We start from the raw sequence: 22,615 nt of genomic DNA, 5'->3' as shown, positions 1-22,615 counted from the left end.
TCCCTACTGGAAGTCCTCTTCAAAAATCAGACAAAAGAGAGACCATTCATAACCTGAGATGTGCAACTAAAATAGAAATAAAAGAAAGACTGGATACAGAGGGTAATATTTTGCTGAACTTCCATCCACATGTATTGCCCCAGAGAGAGAAGGAAATGAGTCCTTTGCTCTGTACCGTGAGGGGCCCAGAGCCCGTATTTCCAGAGTTCCCCTCCTTTTGACTCCGCTTCTTGTTTCTAACTCGCTCTCTTCCCTTCCTCTGCGTTAGTTTAACGATGACCTCCAGAAGTCAAGCCTGTAGATCTGTGGGGTATTAGGAATGCCCCCGTGGTCACAATTCGATGAATCAGGTTTCTAGAAGCTGAAGAAGCTGTACTTTTCTCCTGATAGAATAAACTAGAACAGTTCTCAGCAGGAGGGAGGAGGATATTGTGTAAAGCTCCCCACTTAATTGCAATGAGTAGATAACAAAGAGAGGGGATGTCAAAAGTACAAGTAAAGGTTCAAATAAGTATTATGCATCCAGTTCACATTGACTGGATACATAATATTCCCTTTGTGCTTTTAAAAGTCAGGTTGAAATGAACAGTACCCTTATGAAGTACGCAGGCCGTGTCTAAATTGAGACAAGCACTGCCTGCTGCAGAATGTTCAGAGACTTGGTGTGTATGATAGGTATTTGCATGTTCCACTCAGTGCCTGGCTCCCAAACTGCCTTGAAATGCCTTTGTAAAAGAAAATTGTGTAACATGTTGAACATTGCTTACATTTCAGTATGATGAAATACCTCTGTAAGGCAGAGGTTTGCTCTTACAGTACTGTTATTTACATCTTGTTTGCATGAAAAGATAAGGTGAATATTACACATGTTAATATTTTAGTTATTGGGTTAAGTATAATCTTCATTTACACTAATGTTATTTAACTTGTTTTCAGATAGAGGACTTTGTTTATGGGTAGTGGTTATCTTGTACTTTCACTCTGTCTCTTCATGCTTTTTTTCTTCTTAGTATCTGTTGCCTTTGTGTATCACTGTCATCAGTGTACACAGTTGCATTTATATTGGAGCTAACTATCCACTAAAGACTTGAAACAGTGTGATGGTTTTGGCTGGGGTAGAGTTAATTTTCTTCACAATAGCTAGTACGGGGGGTGGGGCTCTGTTTGGGATTTGTGCTGGAAACAGGGTTGATAACACAGGGATGTTTTCGTTCCTGCTGCGCAGTGGTTACACAGAGTCACGGCCTTTTAGTGCTTACACACAGTCAAGGCCTTTTCTGCTCCTCACCCCATCCCACCAGCAAGGAGGCTGGGGGGGCACAAGAAGCTGGGAGGGGACACGGCTGGGACAGCTGACCCCAACTGACCAAAGGGATATCCCATACCATATGACATCACGCTCAGCATGTAAAGCTGGGGGAAGAAGGAAGGGGGGGACATTCAGAGTGATGGTGTTTGTCTTCCCAAGTCACCGTTACACATGATGGAGCCCTGCTTTCCTGGAGATGGCTGAACACCTGCCTGCCCATGGGAAGGAGTGAATGGATTCCTTGTTTTGCTTTGTTTGCGTGCGCGGCTTTTGCTTTATCTATTAAACTGTCTTTATCTCAACCCACGAGTTTTCTCGCTTTTACCCTTCCAATTCTCTCCCCCATCCCACCAGGGGGGAGTGAGCAAGCTGTGTGGGGCTTAGTTGCTGGCTGGGATTAAACCACAGCAAACAGTCATGCACAGGCTTCGTTCCTGTTTATTTTTCCTTTAGCTAATCAGAGAAAGTATAGTCCCCCGTAGTCCAGGAACTATGGTGCTCTGGGTCCTCAGGGAGAAAATCTGAAGCTACTGCTTCACCTGTGTGAATCGAGCAGCTCTTCATAATGCCTCTTTGATGTTCACACACCTGGGAGGGGATAAAAAATATCTGCTGCTGTCACCCACTGGGCTATGTGTGCCTGTATTGCTTGTTCTTGCAAGGAACAGTAAAACTATTGCAAGACTGATGATTTACAATTTAGATTAATTATTTTGAGAAAATATACAGAACGTCACACAGAGGAACATGTTTTGCTTTCATTTGGACCCTTTTTTTCCACAAACTCTTCTCTTCCTGCTGTCTTCCTGTGGAAACTGAACTTGGGCAAAATAAAGCCTCCTTGTATACAAGGGCATGTTTGTTCATTTTTAGTTCTTCAGACCTATACCCATCTTTTGAAGCTCCACTGTTGCAAAGCATGTGCTGCTCAAAATATTTCTCTTCCCACTCCTGGTGGAGTACTGAAATATATAATTCATCTTGACCTTGTGCCTTGTCAGCTTTTAATATTCGTAATTGCATGTCTGCTCCAGCATAATCATAAAACCTTTTAACATCTCACTTATTCCAGTTTCCAGAATTTGACCTTCTTCATCCTTTCTCATGAATAACGGGCCAAATAAATTCATTTAGACTACTGGCAGTGCCAGCATCATTCATCTTCATCTTTTCTTACTGGGTTTCCCCCTGGCTATTTGCTGCTTATAAAATAAGTTTCACTTATTTCTACATTTTCTTAATTCTCTTAACCTTTTTCTGTCATAGGATCGTAGGATAATTCAGGTCAGAAAGGACCACAGGAGGTCTCTAATCTGACCTCCTGCTCTAAGCAAGGTCAGCTCTGAGGTAAGGACAGGTGGCTTTATTCCGTCTGGTCTTGAAAATCTCCAAGGACAGAGACCGCACAGCCTCTCTGGGCAACCTGTTCCAGTGCCCGAGTGTCCTCATGGTGTGAAAGGCTTTCCTTATGTCCAGTATGAACCACTCATGTTTCAGTTTATGTCCATTGTCTCTTGTTCAACAGCTCCCTGTCTGCCAGAACCCCAGGGCCTTTCCGGCAGAGCTGCTCCCCAGCCTGGATCAACTGCAAAAGGCTCTTCCTTCCCAGGTACAGCACTTGGCATTTGTCCTTGATGAATTTCGTAAGGTCCCAGTTGTCCATTCCTGCAGCCTGTTTAGACCCATCTGAATGGCAGGCTTGCCCTTGAGCATACCAACTGCTCCTCACAATTTGGTGCCATCTGCAGACTTGTTGAGCATGCACTCCATCACCTCCCCCAGGTCATAGATTCATCCCATTTGTTTCTTCCAGCTGTTACAGAGAAGGACACCATTTTCTTCACAGTGGAAATGGTGCAGTTGGCATTGTCCTTCCAGTATTTGTCTCAGGGCTGGCATTTGCCTTAGAGATGAGTTCTATAAGGTTATTGTTGAACTAATTGAACTTATGTGGGATATTTGTGCTACCTCTTTTTATCTCCTGAGTTAACAGAACTAAGCGGCTAGGATTGGTATACAAATCCAAGCTTCTTTTTTATTGATTTTTTTCCCGTGACTCCTGTTAAGCTTTTTTTCCATACCTTATTGCCCGTCATCATTCAGGACTTTCCAAAAATACTGTCCTGATTTTCCTGTATTCTAATGACTCAGAATTGCCAAGCCACTCACTATTAGCTGATGCTCAGTAATTCTGAAAATTAGACCATTTGCTTGTTGAGTGCTGGAGTGCTGGTAGAGGGAGGAAGAGTATAGCAGGAGGTCAGAAGATGTTTTTATGTACAACCACGGGTTAAAAGTACATCAGCCCTGAAGGTTCAAAAGAAGCTTTTCCTGGACATATGGGCCAAATGTGTCTTTTCTGTCTTCTGGCAGTGGGCCAACCTGAAGGACTAAGAGCCTGTTACCACAACTGTTAATAATGTAAGCTGTTCCCTTAGCTCAAATGGTAGAAGCATGTGCATTGGTACAAGAGGACCTTTTCCTATAAAATGCCTATCTAATTTCTCTGCTCTACTACTACTAATTGTGTGAGCAATTAGCTTTCCCAGATTTCTTTAAAGTAAAATCTACAAGCTGTTTGCCCCTCCTTTTGCCTTTTACCAATACAACAATCCCATAAAATGCAGCGCAGGCCCTATCTGCACATACTCTTACTATTACAGAATTGTCACTGGGGCTGGGGTAGGAGCAGTGGCTTTAGGGATCTGATCAGGTCCATCCCCCTATGATTGCACTTGTTGCCATCACTACCAGTTCCTAGACTGCAATAAAAAGATTTGTAACTTAACTGCTCCACTCTTCGATACTGATATGAATTACAGGAGCCTCAACAGAGTACTATCAAAACTTAAAAATACATGTAAGGGGACAATCTGTATCCTTATTCACCTCTCATCGAGATATTCCCAAGCACTGATGGTTCGAAGTTTTATGCCTATGCTTAAATGTAAGGATGGTAAGGAACCCTACTGAAATCAGTGGAACATTAAGCGCAGACAGAAATCTTTTCTGTAATAGTTTTCTTAATGTCATTCCTAATCCCTGCTGTCTACACACTTTTTCTTTTCCCATAACTATTAAGGAAAATTTTTCATGCTGGCAAATGCCCTATAACATTACACAGCAGTCATTATTTTGGAAGCTAGTGTCGCAAAACAGCCAATCCCCCTCGAAAGCCCTTTGTCAGGTTATAAAGAAGCCATTGCAGACAGAAGTCTCATTTCTCTAAGGTTTTAATTAAATACAAATTCAGGCAAATAAGAGTTACAAAGTAAATAAACAACACTGCAAAGCCACAAGTTCCCTGAGCTCAAAGCTACAACTCAAGGTCCCTCAAGACAGTGCTAAGCTTACCATTCAATTTATCTCTGAACTCCAAAATCTCATTAAAAACAGTATGTATCGTAGGAGGCTATATATTTCTATCATCTTATTATACAGTTAATCTAAGCTGCTGTTACACTCTAATCCCTAGATGCTCAAGCATTTTTATATGTGAGTGATTGGTTGTAAAGTTAACACATTAAACCAACAGCTTAAATAAAGATGTGCCACTTAAAAAGAATATCCAGTTTTGATTTAATTATAGAGCATGTGGGAACAGAATGCTTGAAAACTTGGATAATTTATGTCATTAGTGAGTTAGTGTAAATCAACCTCATGTAAATTAGGTCAGAAATCACTGATATCATTTGAAATTAAGTTATCTGACAGGTATGCACAGGTCTGTCACTGTTCACTAATGTGTTTCCTCTTTTCATTTAGGAAATAAATTAGATTTAAATTTGGATTGTCCATTTTGGTATTGGTTATTGCAGCCAATAATCAAAGAGAGGAAAACTCTAAAGCAAAATGAAACACTGTTTTGAAACTTTGGTTCCTGCCCCCCACCCCCAACATACACAGAGAACACCTCAATCCTCATGGCCCTGCAGCTCCTAGCCCTGTTACCAGTCCATGCACAGCAGCACCCGTGAGCATCCACTTCTGCCCTCATACCCCACTGACTGCTTGTCCTGCTTTTTGCCTGCTCTGACAGATGCCACACAGGCACAGGTCACCACGGAGCTCCTGCAGGTACCTCCTGAAGGTACGTTAGGGTGGTTTGGAGCAAGAGTTAGCCTGCTGCCATCATGCTCTCCACACGCAGCGTACTTTCTGAGCCTCCTGAATAGATGTGCAGTCCCTCCAAAGCACATACTGGGAGGGGGGGAGATCCTCCTTAACAGACTTAGTTATTTCTTGTGATATTAACCACTGAAAAATTGGTTTCAGCTAACTGTCCTCATTCAGATACCCATATTCACCTCTGTTGCAGAAAAGACTCGAATGCAATGAGTTCAGATACATGTTTATGTGTGCGTGATGTTGTAATAGGTGGGTAGTGTCAGGCAAGGCTGAGTGAATTATTTCAGCTGTTTCTTAAGAGCTTGAGCACAGAGAAGAACTTCATTCATAGGAATTATTTTTTAATGACGTTTTTCTGTGAATCTGTATTAAAAACTGAATTAACACATTACACAAATACTGAAGCAACGGAAGCCTGGACAGCAAGATGACTGGATTTTATGAAGTAGTCTGCTCACTGTATTTCACAGAATTTGAGATGTTCTCTGAGCGGTATCCTTCTCACTATAAAATACACACATGAAAATCCCCAACCCCACTGCTTCAGGTGTAGTCCCCATGTTTCACAACAGCCTTTTACATGCATCTTCTCAAAGGCTCATAATGGGTATGGGGGGGAAAGGCTACTGATACGCTTGCATCCTAACTTGACAAACCAGTATATTAGCCTTGAGTGGACTACAGGACAACTGTAGCCTCGTGGAGTGATCTGGGTATCAGAATGTCGTCTTTCCTTTTCTCAGGGATGCAGCATTTGGTGCAAATTGCTTCTGCCTTCCTTCAGCTGTAGTAATTTAATATGGAGCTGACAGGTGCATTGATCACTTGGCCAGATCCTCTTCCAGACAGCAGATGAGAAAATGCCAATCTGCCATTTTGTAACTTACATTTCTTTTTGTGTGATGAGAAATGTCACCAACTTCTGACAACCTGGTTTTATTTGAAATCTACTGTATCACATACAGTAGGAAATGAGAGAAACTGAAAGATTGTTTTGAACTGAAACTGTTTTCCTAGAGATTTTCACATCAGTTTGCAAAAATGTGGCTTTTAATAACCAAAAGGATTTCATGCATCACCTGATTTTCCTGTTTCACTTTCAACCCCACAAACTATGAATCCCAGAGTACCAAAGCAGAGTGGCTATGTAGAGCTATGACATGAGTTTTACTTTTCTTTCAGTGTTTAACAGAGAAAATACTAAATTTTGGAATTCAAAGAGAATCTAGCACTCCAGAATCCAGCAAGTTCATGCATTTATTTTTTATTTTTGGAATTTGTTTGCAAAATCCTTAGCAAATTGGGAATTTGGCTGTTAGTAGATTGGAAATTTGGAATGCAAGGAGGCAGTTTGAAGCTTCTTTTTGAAAAAAACCTGGCAACAACCTGTTCTATAAATCTGATTGGCGTGAAAGTCCTGCTGTGCACAAAAGCCCTTGGAGATTACATCACTGGCACTTCTGCTACAGAGCTTCTACTGGAAAGCAAACGCTTCTTACACATTAGTGCTTCCCAAAACAGCCAAGAAATTTCCTCAAATGACTTGCTCCTGAAGAATGTCAGGTTTCTATTGAACTCGCAGGAGCCCAACTTTCCAGGAAATTGGTAGTAGACACTGCTTCATGGCTTCAAGACCACTGGTCTAATAAGAATTCTCTACGTTTCCCTGATGGCTTTTCAATTTATCAGTTACGACCAGAGAAGCATGCCATTTTTGGAACTGATCCATACTTTAGTTACTTACAACAAACTTTAACAGCAAAATGGAGTCAAGTGAAGAGAATGACAGCTTTTTGAAGGTTTACAGTGACAACCTTTTTGCAGTGCCTTAGCCCAGCAATCAACCAGAGAGTACTGAGTTTAAAAACAGAGTTCTGTCACTGTTTGAAGAACATGAAACTCTTCTCTGTGCACAGATATTAAGAGAGATCACTGCTATGAAGCCATGCTAATAAAATCAGGTTTATAAGGTAGAGAAAGGGCACAACACTAAGTCAACAAGATACATTTCTCTTGAAATGGAGTAAATAGGTTGTATTAATTTTTTTTTAATTCCAATATTGTATTTCCCTAGAACAATAGTGGAGACCTAGAAAAGAACTGAAACATTTATAAAATGCTAACTTCAACTTTGTTTTACTTTCATTTTGTTTAGGGACAAACGTGTATGGTCTTTATCGCACCTTTATGTAGAAATAAATCAGAAGAGACCACATGATATAAGAAACTTCATTTCATTCATGAAAAATCTGTCCTTTGGGTTTAGACGGCCTGGAAGATAAAAAGTGAAGTGCATCTTTGCAGTCTAAACAGAAAATGAGACTTCAAAACCAGGGACTGTTCTTTCTTTATCCCCTTAGCTGACAGAGAGCAATGAATAAATGAATATAAATATCAAATAACCCTAGAATGAGGATTCAAGCAGGACTGACTCTATAATGCCATACTTTCACAATCACTAAACTGGCAGCAATTGGCACTGCTTCTGTAAAAAGAAGCCATTCTTTCCTCCGCACACAAAGATTGTATCTCACGCAATCACAGTGATTTTGACCCCGAACAGTTCCTGGGCTCTTGCTGACCAACACAAATACCTACAGAGCCATGGAGCCAGAAACACAAAGCCAGAGAAGAAAAGGGAAGAATATGACCAATTCTTTCAACAGCAATATAGCTTTAAAGTGACTGGAAAATTACAGTACTAGTTCCACTGTCTCTTGCAGTATCTATAGTGGTCTCTTAGAGATCTATAACCAAAGGAGGGAAATGTCATGAGAGGTGTCTGACTAGTAATAAAGTGTCTTGGAGGCTACGTTCTCCAGGGCATACGCTTTATGGTGGGGGGATGCTGAGGGTGCAGATCCCCTCTGACAAGATATAACTGAACAGTAGTCTTTTTTCACAGAAATGAGAGAGTTAACTGATTTTTCATTTCCTTCTGGAACCCTGGAAATAATGATTCCTTATTCTTGACTTGGTACAAAAAAGGTAAGAGGAACTGTTGTTTCTGTATTTTGGTTTAAATATTTACGTCAAAGATGACAGACTGTTACTGATTTTGTAACTTATCATATGTAAAAGCTATAATTTTCACCTTTTAAGCATTAAGAACAATTTTTCTTGGCAGGAAAACTTTGTAGCGAACAGACATGACATTTAAGAATATACTTGCCTTTTGCCTTTGTAATCTGTCACAGCCTTCAGATTATGGTAGTAAAATAAAGAAATGATAGCCGGATGGAGTTTGGTTTTTTTTTTTATAGACTACATATGGAACAAAATGGAAAATACATTGCTAAATAAATATAGATTGCTAAATTTTATCATTAACATACTGAAATAAAATGTATATTTATCTGAACAGAATCCAGATCTTAACACACATTTATACAAAAGGATGGAATATCTCAGCTTGGAACTTCCCACATACTTAATTATGACAGCTTGATGTTCATGCTCACCTTGCCAGAATTCAGGCAGAATTATCCAAAAACTCCTGGTCAAAAGGATTAACATAGTGAAGCTTCAATCTAGGTTATACTTCTGAGCCATGCCGTAAAAGTTAATGAATGAAAGGAGCTACCCATTTAACCCAGTTACAGTCAGTGTGACTTACTTCAAAACCTTTTAGGTTAATTTTCCTTACACTTCCAAATAAATTTTGAATTGTGAAAACTGCACCTAAGACATTTTTTAAAAGCACTAGTAACAAGACCCTTGGACTGCAGGCTAGCTGGGAACATAGTTTTCATTGAACATAGCCTTTGGATATATCTAAACAACTTTTTGTTGAAGGAATGCAGTAGGAGGTGGGAAAACTCTTATTGCCTTAACATTGGATTTTTCTGTATCTTTGGTCATCCAACTATTTAAGCGTGCAACTAAGAGAATCACATTTTTTTGATATATGTCTTGTTGTCTTTATATCTTCCAGTCATACTGACATCCGTTGTCACTTACTCCAGAGTTACAACAGTTTAGTGTAACTAGCTGTAGACCCTTCTTTTTCAAATGAATATATTCTCCCTCTTTTTGAGTGGAAAAATTAAGTATTGGGCTGGGTAACAACATATACAAGGTGCAACACATACATGAATTAAATCATAATTGCCAACACCTTATACAAAAATGTTGTCTGGAATGCTGCTTAGGAAGCAAAGAGTTCCCCAAACCACTCCTTCCTGTTTGAACAATTGTAGGTTTTACTAAAGACAAAAATCATTCTGCAAACGTAGCACTTACGAAAGTGCTTAGTGTGAGAAAAATTCAAAATTCCAATTCTCCCAGTAAAATGCCCAACTCATCCCTATTAGGCGCTTTATGTTTGGGAGAGAAGTCTTTTTTCCGTCCTGGTCAAACCACCCACCCAATAATGGATACAGTGCCAATTAACTTATACCAGCTGAAGGGAATGGATGGCTAGAGCACTCTCTTGTAGGTGGAGGAGACAGTTTTGCATCATCTTGGGGCGGGGGGGGGGGGGGACCCCCTTTTTTGGGGGGGGGAAAGCCCCTTTCTTTAATAAAACAACAGTATAGAATTGGTTACTGCCCTAGTCAGTATTGTAACATCCACTTTTTTTTTTTTTGTGGATCTAGCTAGCAATAAGCAATTTGAGAACAGTTTAACAAAAATGAGCAGTAAATCCAGAATGGCATATACTGCCTTCCAAATATTAATGTATTTTCCCACATTTTTAAAATGGAAATGAAACAAAAAAAGAACCACTTACAGTATTATTTAGCTACTTGATTTTAATAAAATACTGTCACTCCTGATTATGTATGCCAAGGGAAAAAAAAAACAACACACACAATGGAATAGCAAGTCTACTGTCCACTTCAGTGTTCCTTAAAGTTTTTCTTTTTGTGGCTTTTATTATCCCCATCTTAGCAAGTGGAGGGGATGTACTCAGAATCTTCCTGATCAAGCACTGAGGCACAGGATGTTTCAGGCTCATATTTTCAAAACCTTCTGTACCTTTTTTTTGTGTGTACATTTATCACATCCCCAAGGCAGCGAGCACATTGTCAGGGAAACACTGATGTAACCTAATCTAACTCTGGAAATAGTTAATTGAATTAAAGGGTGGGGGGGAAATCACTGAAAGGGCACACAGATTTCAAGAAGAATTGCAAATATTTATGATTCAGATAAACAAATCCTGATAGTAAAGAAAGAATCAACAACTGTTTCTCATGCTGGCAATATATATTTATTGTCGTTTTGGAGATAGGTTACCATGTGTATATCAGGACTTCAGACTAAAAACAAATCGGGATTATGAACTCTTAGCATATGCCAGTTGGAAATTAAATGACTGAATGTAAAGCTGACCTTTAGAAGATCTTCAGTTGGTTTATTTTTGTGTGTCGTTCCCCCCCCTTTTTTTTTTAAATTACAAGCTGAACATCTTCCCCTCCCCCTTCATTTCAACCTAAAAAAAAAAAAAAAGGTCATCCAACTGCAGCTTTTTCTCATTTTACTAATCTGCTGGCAGTTTCAGAACACTTACATTGTTGATTCTACAACTTCAGAAGGAAGTTAACCTTTACAAATGGTGTTCTTCCTCCACTTTACCTGGGTACTGTGTCCAACTTTAAGGACTAGACTAAAGCAGATTAAAGATTTACTTATATTAGACTATTGCGGTTACATTATTATGGTGCAAACCTTCAACATATGCGCTTTGCTGTTCCAGAACAAGATACAATAGTGCAAGATCTGAGAGTCTGTGCAAAAGAAGCCGCAGTGCTACAAAGTCTTGAAATAGCTTTCCTCTCCGTCTGACATGTATTGACTAACAAACATCTTCCTCCCATTAATTTCACCAATCCCAAATACTACCCAAAGGAAAGAGAAAGATGAAGATATTTCATGCTTTTATACAAAAAACAACTCCCCACTTGAAAAAAAAAAAATCCTCCAACTCCAGTCTCCCACCCCAAAAAAACCAGTCAAAACTATTTGTTCCTCACCCTCCCAACCCTCTTCTAGCTTTTGTAAGTCACCGTTAAAACAAATGCATACAACTTATTGTACAAATATGAAGCTGCAAGCATTCAAGTTACAGAACGTTCTGAAAATATTTCAAGCATAAAAAGTACACTAAATAATTGCAAAAATAAAGTTTCACTTTTTTTAAAAAACATTTTGATCAGAGCTCAAGCAAAACAAACATTTAACGATTCCTACTTCAGTTTAACTTCATAAGAACACCACCTTCAGAAGTTAAAAAAAAAAAAACTCAGATTTTGGGTGATAAAGTAACTGACCATGTCTTTTAATAAAGAGAAATGGTATATACAACAATGGCACAGACCTTAAGCATCAACGACATATTTCAGCCAAAAGTAAGTCTACAAGTGATCTGAGTCCTTCTTAGCATCAAATGGTACTGATTACCAAGAACCACAATCTGCTAGAAATAGACATTAAGTTAGACTGGTACGAATGGAAGGAAAGATCCATGACATCAAATAGGCTCAGTTTTCGTCACTGAACTTTTTTTAGGCTAACAATTTCACTAGTGCAAAACCATATGTTTACCTGATTAAATGAAAACTCGTAAATGTCACAATTTAAGAACACTCATACAAAACTATTTTTTTCTTTTAAAAAAGTGCCATATACCATACTTTTACTAAAAAAGTTACAAACTAATGGAAGACTGTCTGCCTCCATCTCTTGTCAACAAGGAAAGGCCAAAGTGATTCTTTGATCCCGGCTCGAAATGGTGTTCTCTGACCTATCCCCAGCATCTCCAACTTGGAGCAGTCTAGCTGAGCATTCCTCGGACGAAGAGCACCCACAACGGGACAATCAGTAATCTAAAAAATAAACAGGGAAAAAACCCCAAGACACCAACAAGTAATGAGAAATGACAGAAAAATATTTATTCCTATATATGCTCATTTAGAAGTTTTCCTTCATAGCTTTCTATCTAGGTACATTTCCCTCCTCCCTTCCAACTATTTTGTGGGGTTTTTTTTGTTTGGGGCTGGGGTTTTCTTGTTTGTTTGTTTGCTTGTTTTATGGTTAATTTCATTTCAACGTAAGAGATGACAGGCAGAGTTACGTGAAGTGTCTTAAGTTACTGCTCACCCTTTATGGTTTTCTACGTTTTACTCCTTTTTTCACCCTATGACTATAATCACAAGGTAAAAAGTGCTGTAAAATGTTGACAGAACCATGTCTTGATTGATATACTTGAAGACAAACAGATCGGGGCAGAAAAAATTCACACTAACTTAGTGTTCTCCATTCTTCTTCTCTCCATCTTCCAGGCCACATTTCAGTTCCAGCCTTTACTAATTCAGAATTTATTTTGGATATAAATAAAATACTATTTACATGTTATATTCTCAAAACATTATCAGTATGTCTTTAAGAGTAGTCTTACCTTTACGTGTCAATAAAGCTGCAGGACAGGTGTTTTAAGCAGAGCAAAAATGATTTGGATTTCTTAAGTGCACATATTCAGAAATAAATCTGGACATTGAAAAGTTCTTACAGACTCCTACCTTCAAGTTAACGTTCTGTGAATCTGTAAGCTTTTTTAAGGACAAAAATACAACAAAAAATATGGATTTACTCATGACTAAAGGGAACTGTTCTTCAGAAATACCATTACACTACAGACTGCAAAACTGGTTACTGACTGACTGGGTAATTTTCGTAATTCAGCAGGTCAAAGCAGCTGTTGTTCTCCTGAGTTAGATACCAGACAGCATCCTCAGCAATACATCTGCTGTGCCAGACATACTCACACAGATTGTCCTGAAGAGGAAGCTTACTTGTATAGCTAGCATAAGACATACTGCTGGAAACGATAAAGTACATCCATCTTTCTACAGGTCGAACAACACATGACTTACTGGTCTCAAGTGGCTGCTGGGAAGGTTGAAAGCATCTGCAATTGCACATGCCATTTCATACTTAGTCATCTGTTCATTGCCAGACCAGTGAAATGTTCCTTTTACTGATGGGTCCTACGGAAGAAACAGGAAACAGAAGTGAAGAAAAGCAGCTAGCTAGCCCTCAGACTAATTCCTGTGCAAGAATTGTGCAGAATAATCTTCCAGCAACATCCTATCCTGAAAGGCATGTTAACAACATCTCACTGATGTTCTGGAAATGTCTTGTGCATTTTCAGAGAGCACCTGCCTAGGGATTGAGACTGAAAACTGGTGTTACATACATCTGGCCTGACTTTTCGCAAACAGCTTATATTCTATAGAATTAACAGGAGGGAAAGGAGCGAGCCAACCAACCAACCACGGTCAAATAGCTGGGGAGGAGGCACTTGGCTGTTCTAACTCGAACACAAATGTAAAAGGCACCACATTCATTCTGAATGAATTCTGCAAACCACGTACAACTCTTATCAAACAAATCGATTGCGCCATGTCCACCATATGTGCATGGTCCATTTTTTTCAAAGATACATGTATGAAAAATAAAGGTGGTTGGTTGGTTGTTACCTTGCAAAGGTGGTAATTTGAAGGTGCTGTGGTAAATAAACACACTGAAGTATTTAAGTCCCGTGGCTTATTTTTGCCACCTCAGTGTTCTTAATACAATAAGCAAGGGCATCTTTGAGAATTACATTCAACCACCGTGGGGTTTTTTAAGTCCAAAATGGCAATTTTTAAAAGGCATATTAGAGTAAGTTAGGTATTTGCATTTCTCTCCTGTATATTAAAGACCCAGGGCAATTTTCAGAAGGATCTGTCCCATCACTTCACGCGCTTTTGTTTCAAATATCAGAATATCCACACACTGTCACGTAAAGATACTGTGGTATTACAGCTAGTTCTTTCCTCCCTCCCAGTGTTCCAGAAATGCATAGAATAATGCAGGTTATATGCAGTTCTCAGTTGTTCAGAAACAAAGCCAAGAACTCCAACTGTTTTTACCTTGAAGAGGCTTGTTTCTTTAAATTCTTACCAACATTCTCTTCTCTGCTAGTTGTCTGCAAACAGTTGCTACATCCTTGACATTAGTAGGAAATCTTTGTTGCCAGTGGTCCATGTTGGCAGATTTATTACTGAACTGCACTTTATCAAACATAACAGTCACAGCACTTTCCTCCAGTCTTTCTACCTCTCCATACAAGACAGGAATCCTAAGTACTGCAGCATCTAAAAGAAAGAATATTTTAACAAGTATTAACATTGTTATGAATAGGTGTGAATGCTGTCGCATAATCTGAAAAGTGTTTTGGAAGCATTAAGAAATATGTTGGTGATATTAAGCATCTACAAATCACAAAGAAAATGCAATTAATATATTTGCCCTCAGAATACAATTCTAATTTATATCAATTAAAACAGTTTATAAACACTAAGTTTATATAAACTTATTTTCATTTATGCCATTGATTTCTATAAAGTTAACAAGCTTTCATTAACGCTGCAAGGAAAAAAAAAAAAGAAAAAAAAAAAAGGCCTGTTTGCGTTAGAACAAGAATTAAAAAATGAAAGAAACCCCTGCACTATGCAGTTACTCCAGCACTCCCCATCCTCCCTGGGTAAGAGCAAGAACAAAAATTCACACCAATCACAAATCACCATATTCAGGCATCAATTACAAAGATTTTTCGTCCAGCATGCAGAAGTCTCCTGCATAAAGGAGGATATTATTTACCAGAAAAAAAGACATGAACCTTGGAATAAATAAAAAGCTTGACAAATAAGGAATAGGTTCACAGAATACAGTAGTAAACAATACTAGATTTCAAGATTGCAATTTGAGAAATTAAACTAACAGTAAACAAGTGCAAAGAGAAGGATATTTTATGATGGAATACATTGTACTAGTCTATCTCAGTCATGAAAACTCAAAAGGCCTCTTTGAGGGGAAATCCAAGAAGGCTATGACAAATTCATTATAAGCAATACAGATATTTTTAGTTAAAGAAAAAAAAATAAAATCAGTCCTGATATTAGAAGTGGAAGTCACCAAATGATTGCAATTCTTAAAGATTTGTAGGAAAATGCTATAGCTATTAGAAAGACAAAAAGAAAAAGCTAACACACAACTTATTCTTACAGAAAAATAAACTGAAATAAGTACTTACACAAGAAAAACAAATACAATAAAAAACCCAATGTGACACTGATTTCCTGCTGCTCTAGAAACAGTTATTTGGTCATTCAGCAAATATGTTCTTCCTCTCTTTAAATACTGCTTGAAATACCTCTTTTTTAATATCTTGAGAAGTATTCATTTTTTGAGAAAAAGACTGCCGCCTTTTTGTTCTGAAAGTGCTACCTGAGACTTGGAGAGCATTACCTTCATTACCAAGGGTTCTGAAGACCTACTGCAACTTTTTCGGTTAACAAGCATGAGTACTAAATATAACTTGTATCCTCTCCTAATCAAAGTAAAATATATTTTAAAAAAATACGCAAAAAGCCAAATTATTAGTGGAGATTCTTGCATTATACAACAGAAATGGACAGGGAAGTTCTTCACGCAACTACAAGCATTTAATGGACTGAATTCTACCTGTACAATATTAGCAAATTAAAGGTTGGAAGACTAATACACGTAAAATATTTATATTTGTATGAAACAATAGAATTGACATTTTCAAGCATCTTACTCAGCACCATCTCGAAATTCCTTCTGCTAATATTACCACTGCTGCAACCCACTACTGCCTGACAGATCATGCTCAAAAAGGTTATGAAACAAAACTGAAGTGTTGAGTTGGGGGAAGGATCTAGTAAGATACCCACACGTACGTGAATTTGGTGCAGTCTTATCTTCATTACCAATCTAGAAGAGGGAGCAAACAGCATCACAGTCAAATTCAGAGATGGCATTTAAGTAAGAGGTGGAGTGAGTAACTATTTAAATTGATTTTTACTTCAATAAGACTTTTCCTATCAGAGTATTTTTTTAGAAAGTCTATTTCTTACTAGTAATGACAAACCTAAATTAAGGCCTATCATTTTCAAACATAGTACATATTTACTTACTGAAAGACCATCACAATAATTTATCAATTGCTCAATTCTCTGGTTAGGCAGAGCAGAATCACAGTGCAAGTACCATACTGACACATTTCTTCAAATTCTTTGAGAAAATAGAAGTGCTTCTTTCCTTATAATCTGTGAATGGAAACTGACAGCATACTAACTAGAAACAACCAAACCTCTCTTTTGTACGAGAAATAAGTTTTAAATGCAACAGAACACGTTCAGTCCCAAACTTTTTTCCTTTATTAAGTAGAATTTTTAAAACTATGTTTGCATATTTTGAATACCATTTTTCATTAAGAAAAGATTTAAATAAAAAATAAAAAAAATTAGTTGCTTAAAAACAGAACTATGTTACTAACCCTTTAGAAAGTGTTACAAGCATGAATCTGATGTGTGTGGTAAGCTAGGTGGGTAAAAATAAAATGGATGGCCTGATGGGTTACGTAATGAGAGCAAAACAGGAGATCAGCACAAAAACGGAAAGAGTAACAACAGAAGCCTATGTTGATTTTATCTGCATTATTATTGAATCGCAAGTCTGTTTTTCCCTTCAAGTAAACATACGTTTAGAACAATTGCAATGCATCCCCATGAGTAACAGCAGCTATATATTAAGTGTGGTAAAGCTTGTGACATTACAATATATCGATGATGTATTTTATCTTTGCTTAGGAATAGTTGATTCCCAGTAGACAAAGGCTTGTGAACATCCATCAGCAGAGACTAGTAACACAAATGAAGATCGGAACAAGTAAGAAATAAAGCTTTAGTCAACCTGTAAGCAATAGGAATCGTTTATGAGCAAGGAGACTGACTCCTAATCCCATTCTTTTCTAAACCTCGTTTCCATGGTTTTGCAACTTTACCACTGACTTATGAGTCTATTAAGCTAATATACAGCTAAGTAAAAATAGAAAGCCTCTATTAAAAAATGTGTGAGTGTGTCCTTACCTTCATTATTTTCCAGGACTGCCTTTTCACCCTCCAGTTTGGTTTTACCATATAAATTCAGGGGATTTGGTACATCAGTCTCCTTATAAGGTGGGCTTGTTCCATCGAATACGTAGTCTGTACTAATGTAGATCAGAAACGCTCCAACTCCAGCTAGGAGGAAAATGTTTATACATAATCTATTTTAATTCCTGCCGTGTTTGAAATCCCAATAAAACTTTAAACAAATCTCCAAAAGACCTCATCTTCTAGCCCCATTCATTCCCAGTGTTTTGTCTGTTCACTGATCCTGCACATCAACATGCATGCTACCCTTACAGAAAATGGATGACTGCACACTAATCGCAGAAATGACATTCAGCGCTTTGAGTAACTTATTCATATTTATGTTCCTCTATAAGTAAATGCGGTATTTTAACAAGAAACCAAATCCATTAGATGGTCTCCTTACCCGCTTCTCTTGCCAAGTTCCCTGAAGCAGCCACATTGAGCTGAGAAGCAGCATCTGGTTGACTTTCTACAACATCTGGCCTTCTCTCAGCAGCACAATGCACTATAACATGAGGCTGGAAATTAAAGACTAATTTTAAATAACAAACATTGTCAAGAGATTGCAGTTGTGCCCTAACTATAGCAGTGAACTCCCTCAGGCAAAGAGGCATTTCACTAAGCTGTGAGAAGTAATATAAGTGGTAGTAGTATTTTTAATCATAGCATTCTGAGGAGCGTGTTTTCCTTAGGAAGTAAAACAGAACCATGTTACTTCAGGATTTCGTATTAGAATACCAAAAAAAATTGATCATTAATTTTGCAATTATGATCTTCAGTAGCTTCAGTTTTACAGCAAGATTGAAGTTGTTGGGTTTTTTAACTTGGTATAATAATATAAAATATAATAATAATATAATATATATATCTCACACACACATAATGATACTTAAAAAAACATTAGCCAAACTAATTACATGGCTTATTTGACATATGCAGACTCTTAACAAGATATTTAAAGCCATTTTATAAATGGCACCCTGCATAAAGTATATCAGGTTTTATATATTCCCCTTGCAAATCAGACTGAAAAAACATTGAACTTCTTACTGCACTGCACGCTAGGCATGCAGTTACTGCTGTTGTATTCAAGTATTCTTCAAAAGAACTGCTTCATATTACTATGTCAGTAACTCACATTTATCTGTTTCTTTCAACTATCAATGCCAGTGTGCTGACACGTAAATCTGTTACTTGCAGTCTATCTATGGCGATGGCAGCAAAGTTCAGAACTACCTCTATCTACAGAGCAAACCTACGCTCCAGATGTGGCAGAAAAGGCAGCCATAGAATTTTTCAGAGCTCTGCCAAAGCATTAGCCCCACTAAAGCCACATGAACTCAGTATCAGAACAGCACTGTCAGCTGATTACCATATGTATAAAGTACCCTATCCATATACTTCATACTCCAGAAACTCACCTGAAAATCATGGATAATGTCATGAACTGCAATAGAGTCCAGAAGATTAATCTGTTCAAATTTGGGCTGAGCTCTCCTGTATCCACAGCCAACTGCATTCCAATTATTTTCATTGAATTCTTTAAACACAGCTCTGCCAAGAAGTCCCGTAGCACCAGTAATGAAAACTCGCCTACTGGGAATATCAACATCTTCCTAGGGAAATGAGAACAGGGAAAGTTTTCTTTGTGCTGTTATTTATTGCTGTTTTTTCTTAAAAAGTATGCAAGGCTACAGTCAGTGCTACTGTACTAAATAGCTTTCCTTGCCACATGAGTGTTTTGGAGTGTCTCATGGAACACAAACATATGGGAGCACCAATACTGTACCTAGTCAAGTACTTACACGTATTTTTGAAGATACTGAAAACAAAAGTTAAATGGAAAACTCATTTACTTCTACAACAAGAGGAGAAAACAAAACAAACCACTAATGAAGACAGAATTTTAAGTTCATTCAAAATCTGGTAACTTTTTGCAATTTGAAATGAGGGAAATAACTTCTTTTGAAAATGGACCCAAAATATTTACGATCCATATCCTGCAACAAATAATTTTGGATAGACTGTGCCCATTAGAGGTTGCAGCAATACAATACAACTCACTGTGGGCCTATCTACAACGATTGTGAGAACTGAAGACTTGAATTTTATTATTAAATAGAACAGTAATTCATCATTATTCAACACACTAGTCTAATAGTAAGTAAAACCAAGACACAGCTCTCTCTCCTCAGTTTTACAAAATGCATCTGAAAGCGATTTGATAATTCAAGCTCTCAATCTATACAACATACTAAAGCTTTACTTCAGATACCACACATGTCAGTTCTTGAGACAGTTGTGTACACCAGTTCACACAAGTTCTTTCCTCTCCAGCACTCACTAGACCATTAAGTTTTCAAGACAGCAAACACAAGATTCATGTCTGTCTGTGCAATCTTTATTTTCCTTTCATGCTTTCCTTCTGCACGTATTATGGAACAAGAGCCTGCTAAAAACAAAAGCATATGCTCACATGCTCATACAGAACAAAACTTCAGCTGTGCAGAATCCATAAATCTTGGATTTCCTGCCCACTTTATACACAAGGACGATTTGTAATAATTGATTATAATTTTGTAAATGCGCTCTACTATGCAATTCAAATAGCCCAGTCACTTCTGAGCATTCCTACATTTTCAGCATTCTAACAGACCACTACTTTTTGATTGCAGCACAGGAAGCAACAGAAATTGCTTCCAAATTACTGTCTGTCTTTCACCCTTAAAGTTAAAAAGTTTTTATTCCATAAGGCTATATGCAGAGGTGCATTGTGGAAACAGCCTATCCCAAAACAATTGCTTAAAGTTCCCAGCACACTGCATGCATTTTCCTCAACTCTAAATCTTCAGATTTATTCCCATCAATACTGAATGAAAATTAATAATTTCTATCTGGACAGTTTCTTGAAAATGACAAACTACAGGAAGTAATGTTTTTAAAAGTTACCTTTATCCTTACAGTCAATTTGACCTCAGAACACAAGTTTATTTACAAATTTTTAAGGCCGCGCATGTTTCTCTGAAAAGCATAAGCAAGAACATGCGAGTACTATTTTCCTTTTTTGTTATGTACTTTTTATCTTAGCAAAGTCTGGATAGACCGTCACAGGACAGATTATCAGTGGTTTTATAGCCAGAAGGTACTCGCTAATAAACATCAAAGACTTGCTGCAGAAAAGATTTGAAAGGTTCTCCAAAAACATCACAGAGTATCTTTAATAAGTAGAAAGTGACCAACGCAAAAACATGCGTCGTTTGTAAGCATTTTAAGCATCATTCATCTAAGTTTGTTTATTCTACGCATCATAAAGAGGATGTTACGTTAGCAGCACAGCTTGAACTGAACACAATCACAGCTTTCGCCAAGTTAGGCACAGTTTGCATCTCGTTGCTCTTGTCTGCAAGACTAACTGATTTTAGTCACTTGTTTCTGAGAAACCAAGGTAAGTGATAGATGTTTCCCATAAATTCAACACAAAGTGACTACCGGTTTAAACGTATTTCACCTTGCCAGAAGTTAAACGTTCTGGTAATACAAGACCTCCATTTTTTCCCTACATGCTGCCTTGCTGCTTCCAGAATGTCACCCAGCTGCAACAGCATTTCTGTCTCAGAAACCACAGACCACGGAACTTCCGAGTCCAGAGGACCTCCGAGGTTTACAGTTCCCACTGCAGATGCTCTCACAGACTTGCAGAAGCTACTGCTGTTGCCTCACAGCTGTCCACACACAGACAAGTGAATACGTATTAACAGCACCCAATACCTCAGTGTAGCAACCAAATCGTCTTCAATAGCTAGCAAAGCTAAAAAGTTAATTGCTGTTACTTGCCTTGTCTTGCAAGGAATTAGTCACGGTCCTCTAGAAAAGAAGGTGGCAAAAATCTGTATCTACTATCTAGTAGTATCAGTACTCAACTGAAACCACATATGGAGTAGCATCTTCTTTTTGACTTTTGTTAATTTACGTATTTTTTCTTACATATGGCTGGAGTATTAATAATGTAATGCAACTAAAAGATAAGACTGCTCTTAACTGTTATCCTAACCAGTTTGAAAGTACACTTTGAACTTGCAGTAATTTTATAGAGAGTCACCATATGTAAAGAATAAAAGACATTCTAGAATTCAAATGTAAGCCTTCTGCCTGCGAGTTTTATAGTCTTAAATGCAAGTTCTTGTTCAGATTAGCCCATCTGCTAAGAAATCTTTTACATATGTTTCTCAACTAAGAAGCAATCATATTCAGAGCCATCAAATGTGCAAAAAGTTCTCTTAGCAACTGATTTTGGATAATACTACTCAAGTGCACAATTTTGACCTTTATAATAAAGCATCTAATTTCATTTTGCTTTATCTGATGTTCAATATTGAGAAATTATTAATGCAATAAAAAAGATTTGTACTCGGCAGTCTCACTCAGAAAAAAACATACAAGCAACAACATCGTAAGATTAAAAAATAGCATTTACGAGACCTCAGATTACTTTGTAGACACTACCAAAATACAAAATAAGAGTATAATTTACAAAAATAGTAAAACGTGATGCATTTCGAGGTGAAAACCAAGATACAAGTACTTTTTAAGCTTTAAATAAAAACTAAAATTGACAAAATCACGATGAACTCAAAAATACGAATTTTAAGGAACGCCCACTAAAAACGGAAGCTACTGAGATTTGCAACAGAAGGTGATGACAAGTCACTGCAGGGACGTCACTGCACTGAGCTCTTCATTCAGCTCTGACATCGCCTACAGCAACAAAAAGCAAAAGGAAAACCAACAGGCTTTCCTGAAGTCACGGACTGACACGCAAATACACCTTGACGCTGACAAGAAGTTGTTACGCAGTTAACCTACACCTGACGCGCTCACCCCTGCAGCAGTTAAAAGCTGCACCTGTCGAACGTTATTGACAATAAAGGTGACAACAGCCAACAGCAAGCCTACAGCAGTAACGATACGGGGAGTCACTGCAGCGTTCCCTAGGGCAGAGGAATCTTCCCCGCGCAGCAGGGCCGCCAAGACTGAGCGGCTTAGCGGGCTGAGCAGACACAGCTTCCCGCTGCAGAACGAAAATACCTTTACAGTAATTCACGTGAGGAGACACACGCTCATGCCGGTTTCCCGAGCCCGCGGGCAGCCCCCAAGGGGGAGGGCGGCACCCGAAGCACCGTGAAAGCGA

General features: G+C 38.1%; 1 protein-coding gene across 1 annotated transcript; it reads right to left on the bottom strand.

Annotated features, from left to right (window-relative positions):
- Nucleotides 1-11,367: 11,367 nt before the first annotated feature.
- MAT2B (methionine adenosyltransferase II, beta) lies at nt 11,368-22,495 on the bottom strand (the record flags this gene model as incomplete). Its single annotated transcript, XM_009574352.1, has 7 exons — nt 11,368-12,267; nt 13,315-13,428; nt 14,387-14,580; nt 17,380-17,532; nt 17,831-17,945; nt 18,849-19,043; nt 22,306-22,495. Coding segments are annotated over 7 exons (1,132 nt in total), but the record flags the coding sequence as incomplete, so codon positions are not given.
- Nucleotides 22,496-22,615: the final 120 nt, after the last annotated feature.

This window comes from Fulmarus glacialis, unplaced genomic scaffold (genome assembly GCF_000690835.1).
Source record: "Fulmarus glacialis isolate BGI_N327 unplaced genomic scaffold, ASM69083v1 scaffold21043, whole genome shotgun sequence".
Lineage (NCBI taxonomy): Eukaryota > Metazoa > Chordata > Aves > Procellariiformes > Procellariidae > Fulmarus > Fulmarus glacialis.
This window is presented reverse-complemented; position numbering and strand designations above follow the sequence as displayed.